The sequence below is a fragment of the Lissotriton vulgaris genome, chromosome 1_1 (genome assembly GCF_964263255.1).
Source record: "Lissotriton vulgaris chromosome 1_1, aLisVul1.2, whole genome shotgun sequence".
Taxonomy (NCBI): Eukaryota; Metazoa; Chordata; class Amphibia; order Caudata; family Salamandridae; genus Lissotriton; species Lissotriton vulgaris.
This window is the reverse complement of record NC_141685.1, coordinates 121790354-121802158: the sequence shown is the minus strand read 5'-3', so window position 1 is coordinate 121802158 and position 11805 is coordinate 121790354. Positions and strand designations below refer to the sequence as shown.

The 11805-nt window shown below is 44.9% G+C and overlaps 1 protein-coding gene across 1 annotated transcript; it reads right to left on the bottom strand.

The window, feature by feature from the left end:
* Positions 1-1673: 1673 nt before the first annotated feature.
* Positions 1674-3119, bottom strand: LOC147737725 (endogenous retrovirus group PABLB member 1 Env polyprotein-like). The gene has a single exon (XM_086942436.1). It carries the CDS (start codon positions 3117-3119, stop codon positions 1674-1676), a length of 1446 nt encoding a protein of 481 aa, XP_086798562.1.
* Positions 3120-11805: the final 8686 nt, after the last annotated feature.

The window sequence follows — 11805 nt, the reverse complement described above, 5'->3', positions numbered from 1 at the left end:
GCCCCGTTATGCCAGAGCCTAGAAGGGCTCCCCAAGATGCCAATTGGTGACCAGAGCCTAGAGGGCTCCCAAAAGGGCACAATATGAATTTCTAGAGCCAGAGGGCTCCAGCAGTTACCACAGTTTTGCTCCTAAGGGACAGTGAGGGCCCATGCCGCAGTTTGTCATTTCCAGCTGCCCAGCAAATAGTGGGTAGCTGCTACGTTTAGGTTTTCTTTCTAGGGACATGTCTTTGGGCTCAGGAGTAAATCGCATTCCTTCGCCCCCTACTTTGGCCTTCCACAGCTGCGTAGCACTTAGTGCCTGCCAGCTGCAGCGTTTAGGACCTGTTCTTGTCCTCAGCTGTCCAGCAAGTAGTGGGCAGCTGCTACGTTTAGGTTTTTGCGCAGTGGCGCAACCTGGACCCTAATGTGATTTATGTGCTATGCTGATTTATGTGCTTATACTTTTGGGTGTTAGGAAAAGTACTGTGTGTAGTATGTTTTGCGCACCCTGTCTTGATGCCTCTAGATTTGGTTTATGCCTAGGATCCGCTTCCGAATTCAGTTGAAGCATAACTGCACGATGGTCTGACCAGAGAAGTGGACGTGCAGTAGTGACTTGAAGAGGGATTGTCTGAGAAAATGCCATCTAATGAGTGGCCGGCTGAGTGTGTCGGAGCTGTCACTAACGGGTGAGACCGAGACTTGCCCCAGGGTCTGAGAGATCGATCCTATCTTTATTGAGGTACTGGGTTTTTCAGAACCGGTACTGATCCGGTAACCCAGCGGTGTCAGGGGCAACACCCAAAGACCTCGAGTACTTTCCTGATTCAGACCACAGAAACACGAGTCTTCTAGGTGAAGTCAAAGATCGAATTTATTGGCTGCAACCAAGTAACAAGCGTCCTAGAAGTACAACACGGTGTGTATATTCTCAGGAGACTGCTCAACATTACAGAACCAGGCTTCTCTTTTTATACAGAATTTTAGGCTTTAGGCAAACATTCTTAGATTTACAGTGCAAACATTCTTGGATTTACAGTGAGCTATTCACATATTTTCATTACAAAGAAAAAGCAGAGTCATGATGACAAGTCCACATTTAGTGTGTCCAGTTCGTGATCAATTACCCGGAAAGGCCCAACATTTTCATCAGATATAGGTGTACCCTCAATGAAACCGGGCTCCTCCTCATCATAAAGCACAAGAAGAGAAAAGAGAAGGGACAGGTGTGAGCAAGATTCGGGCGGGGGTGTGTGTGCGATGGGAACAGTTTATGGCCTGTTGTGCTTTGATGCTATCTTGTTCGGCCACTAGGAGAGGAACTGACCAAACAGGTTTGGCTTGGGGCAATGGTTCCAGCTTGCCCAGGTCACAGAAAAGTCAATCAAGGTGTATGTGTCCTTTGATATCGAATTCAGCTGTGGTTACAAGCCCATGTGAAGGGCAACTCACAAAATGGCTGCCAAGCGTAAAATGGAACCCAAGGGTTAAAAACCGAAAATGGCGATTTCGAGGTGAAATCGTTACTCGATTATGACGAAAATGCTTATGCATAGTGTACTAGCCATTATTCGTCTTTTGGTACCTTAAATCGTCATGCTACAACAAAGTTTGTTGCAGGAGTCCAGAATTTTCAGAGCTACAAACCCTCCTTTTGCCCTTACATAGGCAATTTAACCTAATCTCATGCTAATCTGAGTCCAGGTCTATATTCCTAAAGTCATTGAGATGTTGCTGTAACATCATTCTGGTACTTAGTTCGTATTTTGACACAGGCTTCCTTACACATGATGTAACACAGAGGCCACATATTGCAGGAGCACACTGCATGCACAGACAGAACAGGAAAAGAATGGCCAAGACCATCCCAATGACCATCAGAATTTTCCATCCCCAGCCGGATATCAGTTCCCAGAACCATCCCATGAAAGACCAATCTCCTTTATCCACATGAATAGATTCGGAAATCTTATGTAGTTTGGAGATGGCCTGGTATACAGTTGGAGCGTTGTCTGGAATGAAAACACAGCAACTCGATTGGATCAGTTTACATACCCCACCTCGGTCTGCAAGTATGACGTCTAAAGCGACCCTGTTCTGAAGGGTCAGAAGACGGTCCGATTGGAGCTCAGCAGTCAAGTTACTAAGGGCACCAGCCGTTTCAATCACAGCAGATTCAACTACCCTCGTCAATTGGCGAATGTTCCTGCTGTTCACCATGGGCCCCCAAAACGGCAGAAAACATTTTGCGAAATCCCCAAACTCCTGTTCCCCAGTGTCGTCTTTACTCTCAACACCCCTAACTGTCCTTGTCCTATGGTAATCTGCTGCGGCCGTGTAGGTGGGTGGCAACAGGAACGAAACAAAGCAAGTGCCCGAAAAGTCAGGGGGCAACCATGTATATGCTCTATCATGGCAGATGAAATATGTACCCCTAGCTGCTAAAAATGAAGGGGAAGCCTGAGAAGAGAAAACATACGTTTCAGTACAGACACTCTTCCCTAACTGAGCTCTGGGATTCTTGCCAGTACCTTGCAGACACAGGTGACCCTGATGGGGTACAATCCAAATCGGGGAAGATCTCTTAGCTTGCTGTTTCTCACTCAGAGTAGCTCCATATCCGGTCACGTTCCATCCTATGTATACTAGTGTCTCATCTCTAGGGATAGTCTCATAGGAAATATCTTCCTTAATCATATCTACTAAACTCTTAACTAGAGCACTATTCTTAGGATTGTCTGTTACAGAACGTAGGGGGTAGACTTCGTGTGCATAAATGAACATTGTCCTGTATGCCCAAACAGAGCCATTGTGACTGAATGGCAGGACAAGGTAAGGGATACCTTTATCCGTTGTGTGAGGCATAAGACCACACACCCAGCAGTTAGTCGTGTTCATTACTAGTTGGTGTTGGTGCAAGAGCTGAATGAAGGAGTTATTAATAAACTCTAATCTCCTAGCTGACTCATGTTCAGGAAGGGGTTGAAAAGAATGTGCAGAAATAGTAGGAGGAGGTATGGGCGATGTAGTTGGTGCAAAGGTTACTTGTAAAGAAAACAGTACATATCCTATCAAAAACATCATTGCCCTTAATAACAGGAAAATGCATAATAATAAAAAATGTTTCTTTGTCATCAATCCACATATTCTGGTTTTAAAGTTCACAGCTTTGGCAGATTTCTCCATTTTGAAAAACTCAATCCTCTCTATAATGCTGCCTGCGATGGGAGGTTGATTCTGCTAAGGAATGCTTCTGTTGATTTAGGGCAACTCCCTTAGACCAACCAGAACTGTCGACCTAACGTCGCCAGCTGCACCCCAAAGACTTTGGGCAATCGCGGCCCTAGCAGCGGAACCCGGATGGCGGTTCGAAAAACAAAAATAAGCAAGTTTCTCAGATGGGAGAGCTGCGTTTTCAAAAATAGTACTTGGGGAAAAAATGTTATTAGTCCATTTTTATTAGTTCTTATTTCTCGGCCTCAGATTATACCGTTGTTTTCCCGGTATTGTATGGTCTTTAAACAAGACTTCAGGTTCTGTAGTGTCCAATCGGGCTGATGATGGTACAGCTGGTTGCAAAATATTGTCACTCTCTTGTTCTGTAATTGTTCCTTTCACACGAGCATCACTGAAATGTATGAACCTTGGCACAGATTCAGTCTCTGAGTCGGCGACACCCTCCTGGACCCACCGGTCATAGGGCAGAGGCAGAGGGATCCGTTTGCAGTGGTTGCCGTGAACCCAATGTTTTTTACCCTCCACTCGAACGGCAGATCTTGTCGAGAGGAGGACTAGGTGAGGGCCGGTCCACCGGGGCTGGTCATTCTTTGTTCGCTGGAAGTTTTTCACCAACACCCAGGATCCAGGATCGATTTGATGGCCTGGATCTTCAGAGACCGGAGGCAGAGAGTCATGGACCTGTTGGTGTATAACACGAAATTTAGCCATCAATTCATACAAGTAGTCAAGCAAAACAGGGTGCTCTATTTCACTAAACCTTGTGGGTCTGGGCACCCCCCATATGTTGGCCGGACGGCCGAAAACAATTTCATAGGGACTAAGTTTCACTCTGGAATGCACGGTCATTCTGGTGGATAGGAGTGCTAAAGGCAGAGCGTCAGGCCATTTAAGACCAGTGCTCGCTTGAATCTTGGCTAGTTTTAGTTTTAGGGTGCCGTTGTAGCATTCTACTAATCCAGCTGATTGGGGGTGATTTGCAGCGTGGAACTTTTGTCTGATGCTTAGCCCTTCACACACTTCCTTCATCACTCGTCCCACAAATTCACTCCCATTATCACTCCAGACCATTCTAGGCATTCCAAATCTAGGGAAAAACTCTTTTACAAGGGCTTTCGCTGTGGACAAGGCAGTATTGTCCTTTAGGGGATATGCTTCTACCCATCTTGAGAAGGCACAGACAACAACGAGTACGTATTTTAAATTGTTGCACCTCTCCATGTGTATGAAATCTAGCTGCAAAACCTCAAACGGGTACGTAGGAGGTGCAAAATGACCAGCTGGAGTTGGGGTTCCCCTACCAGGATTGTGTTTCAGACACACCATGCAATTCTTGACCACATTCTCTGCACACTTAGGAATTCCAGTATTTTTCCATACTGGAGCCAACAACTTGCAAATCCCTTTCACGCTGATATGAGCCATTCCATGAGCCATTGTAACCACTGCAAGCACGTACGCATCGGGTAGCAACCATCTCTGATGCTCTGACAATTCAACCCAATAACCATTTGCATCCATTCTGCCCGTACTTTCTCTCCACATGCTCATCTCTTTCTCTGTAGCCTCAGATTGGATCGATTTCACACTCTCTATCGTGTCCTCACACATTCCAACATCACCAACCCATCTTGCAGGACCTGCAACATACATTCGGCTCATCACATTCCATGCTGTTTCTTTTGCAACTTCATCAGCAAATGCATTCCCCCGCCCAACATCATCAGTCACCTTCTTGTGGGCACTACATTTTACAATCGCAACTTGTAGAGGCAAAGTCAGTGATTCAAGAAGTTCATTCACCAACTGACCATGCTGGATCTTGGCTCCATGCGAAGTCAGAAACCCACGTTCACGCCACAGACGTCCAAAACTATGAGCCACACCGAAGGCATACTGACTGTCAGTGTACACATTTACTTTAATTCCTTTTGACAACACACACGCTCTTGTAAGTGCAATCAATTCTGCTGTTTGAGCGGAGTTATGTGGAATACGTGCAGTTTCAACGACTGTATGCAAAGTGGTGACAGCATATGCTGCAGTCGTGTCACCATTCGGAAGCTTGAAGCATGAACCGTCCACCCATAAGGTACCATCACATTCAGAAAGAGGAGTATCTTGGAGGTCTATTCTCCCTTTTGTTTCTTCTTCTGTTCTAAGAAAACAATCGTGCTGTTCTTCAGCACTATCTGTCTCAACTGAAATTGGCAACAACGTGGCTGGGTTTAATGTGCTACATCTTTTGATGTGCATATGGCTTGCTAACAAAGTTAGTTCGTATCCTGACAATCGAGCACTAGTTAAGTGCTGTGTCTTGGTTCTGTTCAATAACGTGTCCACTACATGTGGAACCATGACCACTAACGTGTTATTCATCACTAAACCAGCAGACTGTCGAATAGAAACAGCTGCTGCTGCTGTTGCTCTTAAACAACTTGGCAATGCTTTAGCTACTGGATCTAAAGTCGACGAAAAATATGCACATGGACGCTGCTTGTCTCCAAACAATTGTGTCAACACTGATAATGCACAACCTTCCTGCTCATGGACATACAATGTAAAGGGCTTACTGTAGTTGGGGGTACCCAAAACAGGAGCCGAACATAATGCTGTGCGCAATTCAGAAAAACTTTTCTGACACTCTTCGGACCAAGGCACGGGATTGGGTGTACCTTTACATGTTAATGCCACCAATGGTTTGGCCAGTAAAGAAAAATTTGGAATCCACTGTCTACAGTACGATGTAATACCCAAGAAAGCACGCACTTCTCTCTGTGTTTTTGGCATACTTAATTTTGCTATTGCCTGGATTCTTTCTGGGGTCAGTTTCCTTCCCTCCTTCGATAAGAGATGACCTAAGTAGGTCACTTCTTGTCGACAATATCGTAATTTAGACAGGGACACTTTGTAATGCAGATCACACAAATGACGCAACAAGGAAAACGTGGCTTTTTTACAGATTTCCTCAGAGTCTGCAGCAACAAGTAGGTCATCGACATACTGAATGAGGGTAGCGCCTTCAGGTAAAACGATCGTATCAAGCTGTGTTTTTAGAGCTTGACTATATATTGATGGACTTTCACAGTAGCCCTGAAGAGCGCGTTTAAAACGGAAGCTTCGTCCTCCTAAACTGAAGCCAAAAATATCCCTGCTTTACTCAGCAATTGGGATGCTGAAGAAAGCATTCTTCAAGTCAATCACCGAAAACCAGGTAGCAGAGGCTGGGATCATAGTCAACAGGGCAGTAATGTCAGGAACAACTGGAAATTGGGGTACTACTATTTTATTCACCTCTCTAAGGCCAATCACAAATCTGTACACAGATGGCTGAGAGGAGTCAGTTCGTTTCAAAACAGGCAGAACAGGACTATTGCAAACGTTGCCTCTTGTCTCTTCAATCACATCTTTTTCAATCAAATCATAAATGATCGCTAACAACGCTTTTTCACCTTCACTGGAGATCTTATATTGGGGAATGCGCGGCATTCTAACATTGGCTTTCAATGTCACAACATATGGTGGTATTTCCAAGAGACCCACATCGTTAGGACCAGTAGCCCAAAGAATATCAGGTAGAGACAGCAATTCTGTCGGAATTCTATCCCTTGACAAATACATTGGAGAAACCACTTTCTTACCTAGTGTAAGTTGTACTCCCGAAGGGGAACAGTACAGAGTTGCATACAATCTTTTTAACAGGTCCATTCCCAACAAGTTTTCACCACAACTTGTTGAATAAGGGGTGCTTCGAATTCACAAGGACCAACAGACAGGGACATAGGACATGAAATCGGGTTCCTAACAGGGGCGCCAGAAAAACCTACAGAAACATTCATTTCGCCAGACAAAGGTGCGCCAGGGAGTTTTGAGTGCATCATAGAACTCTTTGTAGCACCAGTATCCAACAGAAAAGGTTCTGACACACCTGATGTAATCACCTCAACGTATGGTCCACTCTGATCTACTGGAACTGAAACAACTCCCTCTCTTTGTCTATGGCTGTCCTAGCAATCATTACCTTCCATATATTCATCTTCTGCATAGTAATCATCAGCATAGTACTGAGCTGTCCTACCAGATGCGTTATTCTGCTGATTAAACTTATTCATAGAATCCTGAGGCGGAAAGGAGCGTGCATTCTGATGGATGTTTCCACGTCCTCTACCTCTAGGTGTTTGCTGAACACCTCTACCTCTTGTGCTTGACACACCATTTGCGCGCTGTAACAGGATAGGGTAACTATACTTAAAATGACCCTCTTCCTTGCAATACGAACACTGATTGGGACCCACAGGAACGCGTGGCTGAGTATACTCTACTCTTGGCTTTTGAAACTGTGGAGGTTGCTGATAATTATTCTGATAGTTATTCTGACCACCATTATTCTGGCCACTACCACCACGTGGCGGGTATGCTTGCTGTAACAGGACCTTCGTTTTCAACTCTTTAGTTTTCTTTTCTGCTCTATCTTTCTCATCTTTGTCTCTATTTTCATAATATTGCGCAGTGGCCAATATCTGTGCTGAAGAGGAAACTGCCCATGAACTCTCTGAATCCTTCAACTTTTTTGCACAACTCTGGAAGCAGATTGCGTACAAATTTATCAACGAACAGTCGCTGACCACCTTCTGTACTCATATCTTGACCACTGTAGTCGACAAACGTTTCTTCAAACCTGGTGAAGAAATCAGACACTGTCTCATCTTTCTTCTGCTTACATGCAGACAGCTTATCCCAATTTACACGCAATTCGGGCATCAAAGTCTTCATATACGTAATAATTCTTCCAGGAAGTTCTGCTACTAAAGGCTCAGGTTTAGCACCACCAACTTGTCTAGCATCAGCAGCGGCATTATTCACCCATGTGTCGCCTAGCTCTTGATCATGATCCGTATGACGAATCTTTCCCCATAAAGGCTGTGGAACAACATTTCCAAACAACATGTCTACGTCGGCTAAATTCATGATACAGGAGCTTGCAGTCTGTGATAACTCCTTATAATATCCTGCAGGATTTTTACGGGGATCAGGCAATGTCTGTTTAAGGGCCAAGACTTCAGCTCGCTTCCATGGGACCTGTACCCATACACGCTGAAAGTGTGGCAGAACGGCGGGAACAGCATTTGCGTCCCCTTCCCTCCAATCTGGGGGAACCTCTCTCATGGGATATTGTCTTCCCTTCTTCTTGACAGAGGAATCAGAATCAAACAACGACTTGGAAACACCTTCAGTCCTAAGTGATAACAACGTCGCAACGGCTTTCCTAACATCAGAACCCACAATTGTGCCCTTTGAAAATTCGAACCGTTCATGGTTCAACTCAGGCGGATTAGAGTCCAAATCATTTTCTTCTAAGTCTTCGCATAGAAAAACACACATTTTCTCAAAAACGTACCTCTGCTTTGATGCTTCCCACTGATGGAAAACATCCATAACAGATTCTAGTTCATATCTCATCGGGTCAGCAACCCATTTATGTGCCAAACGATCCAATATTTCTTTCTCCCTAGAATCAGGCAGGTGGCTACGCAACTGTTTGTGTTCAGGGGCATGAGTCGGGCTTGTCGCTCCAAACAAAGGATATAGAAGACTAGAAACAGTGCTTGCCACTCTCTGGCGGACAGACGGAGAAGTCGAGGAAAAGACAAGTGGGAAGGCAGGATGAGACGAGGCAGATGCAGAGGCAGTGTCAGGAGGAGTACCAGGAGTGGTAGTCGATACAGTAGTTAGAGTTGTAGGAAGTATAGGAAGAGCAGGTGTAAAAGCCGGTGACCTTTGGAGAGGCTGCACCGGAGGAACAGGAGCCAGCTGAAGAGCAGCTGGTGGGTGCTGTGGAGGAACAGGAGGCATTACAACCATGGGTTGCACAACTAAAGGTTGTGGAGGTGCTGTAGCATTTTGCGCATAGGGGGTGGTGAACTTAACAAATGCGACATTAGGGGATCTTTTTCAAGCTCTTTTGCTGCTTCTTGCTGAAGAGGCGGCAAAACTGGATAACATTTATCTATTACCATTTTACGTTGCCTGTGCAACTGCTCACTCATCTGTTCTTCATTGTCTTTATACTGCATAGCAGCTTGCATTATAGAGATACCCCTTTCTCTCTTATTTTTCTTCGCTAATTTAATTTCCTTTTGTTTGGCCTCTTTACGCCATAGGCGGAAAGAGTCAAACATTGCCGGCCGGGCTTTCTTTTGAAAAAGTTTAACTTCGAGATTATCCAGGATTTCCCTATCAAAGCTACCATATTGGGGCCATTTTAAAACACCATCCTTTCTGGTGTATTTTATCCACACTTCATTGTATGTGATGGGGCCTACTCCATGTTTTACATATAATTCATAGGTTGGAGTTCCAATCGGAGGAACCGGACACGAGTTCTCCAGTCGGGAGTCCTTATTATTACAACCAAGACAAAACAAATTTCCAAGTCTGCTAAGGTCAGGCATCTTCGCTCACTAGTCTAGCTTCAAACTTCAAAGGATTATCGGTTACGATATTCTCGTGAATACATGAGTCCTTCGGCTTTGGCGCTTGCAAGTTCCAAATCAAGCGGTCCCAAGGGGACACCAAACAAACTAAGGACTGGGAGACGCTCCACTTATACTTAACTGAGGTATCGATGACGTCACCAGAAGACTCGTCTATCGTTTCGCTCTACCAAACATCAAGGGTCCAAATCAGGGCGATAGTCATTGCAGCAGTCCTTCGTAGCTGTCGGGAAGCGGGGAACCTGGCAGCAAAGACCTTCGGAACCACGTCAACATACAGGGGTCGCTGAAGTGGCTGGCCGTCCTCTGGAATTTTCACACGAAGCTCCTCACGAACCTCTGGCTTGGACCGGTACCGCTGAAATCACACCATGTTGGGCGCCAACTGAGGTACTGGGTTTTTCAGAACCGGTACTGATCCGGTAACCCAGCGGTGTCAGGGGCAACACCCAAAGACCTCGAGTACTTTCCTGATTCAGACCACAGAAACACGAGTCTTCTAGGTGAAGTCAAAGATCAAATTTATTGGCTGCAACCAAGTAACAAGCATCCTAGAAGTACAACAACACGGTGTGTATATTCTCAGGAGACTGCTCAACATTACAGAACCAGGCTTCTCTTTTTATACAGAATTTTAGGCTTCAGGCAAACATTCTTAGATTTACAGTGCAAACATTCTTGGATTTACAGTGAGCTATTCACATATTTTCATTACAAAGAAAAAGCAGAGTCATGATGACAAGTCCACATTTAGTATGTCCAGTTCGTGATCAATTACCCGGCAAGGCCCAACATTTTCATCAGATATCGGTGTACCCGCAATAAAATCGGGCTCCTCCTCATCATAAAGCACAAGAAGAGAAAAGAGAAGGGACAGGTGTGAGCAAGATTCGGGCGGGGGTGTGTGTGCGATGGGAACAGTTTATGGCCTGTTGTGCTTTGATGCTATCTTGTTCGGCCACTAAGAGAGGAACTGACCAAACAGGTTTGGCTTGGGGCAATGGTTCCAGCTTGCACAGGTCACAGAAAAGTCAATTAAGGTGTATGTGTCCTTTGATATCGAATTCAGCTGTGGTTACAAGCCTATGTGAAGGGCAACTCACAAAATGGCTGCCAAGCGTAAAATGGAACCCAAGGGTTCAAAAACGAAAATGGCGATTTCGAGGTGAAATCGTTACTCGATTATGACGAAAATGCTTATGCATAGTGTACTAGCCATTATCGGTCTTTTGGTACCAAAATCGTCATGCTACGACAAAGTTTGTTGCAGGAGTCCAGAATTTTCAGAATTACATTATCCGCAGAATTTTCAAGATGGAAATTGAAGTCACCGAGTAGAGTGAAATCGAGGGAATTTGATTTAATGTCCTAGAGCTGATTGTTACTATTTAAGAAGGCTGTCCTAGCGTTTGGGGGTCAGTAAATAAGTACCCCATTTAAGGAGTAACGATTAGAAAGAGGAATTTTATATGAAAGTGCTTCATAATCAGAGGCAGCCGGTAATGTCTCAAACGAGGCATTGAGGTTGTCCCTGTAAATGATTGTTAACCCACTGCCCCTTTCCCCAAATGATCAAGCCTGAAATTGGAAAAACCGTGGGTGTTGCAGCAATTAGATCTGGGTTGGATGAAGCATCTGATCAGGTGTCAGTGATAAAAGCAAAATCCAGTGCACAAGCTACTAGAAAGTCCACAAAATAGGATGCACTCTCTGTTAGAGACCATGCATTAATAAAAATGCCTCTGATTTCCATCTGAGGAGTAGGCAACCTAAAGACATGCGGTGTAGGAGAGCTAAGTTTGACAATTCTGGAGGTACTGTGAGTGAGCTTACAATCTAGGCAACTATTCTTGCTGATAGTATTAGGCGGAATCAAAGTAGGGTCTAAACAAGGCTTACCTAACGGTTTAAAAGCGAGGAGCTCATCCCATGAGTAGCGGATATGAACAGCCCGCTGTGCCTCTGTTGTGCCCCTGAGCTCGCCTGACCGTACAGTATCTCGTTTTGTTGCCGTTTACTTGTTGAGCATATTATTTTGTTCGTGACCGTCTTTGTTTCTGCCCCTGTTGTGCCACTGTATTTTTGGTTGT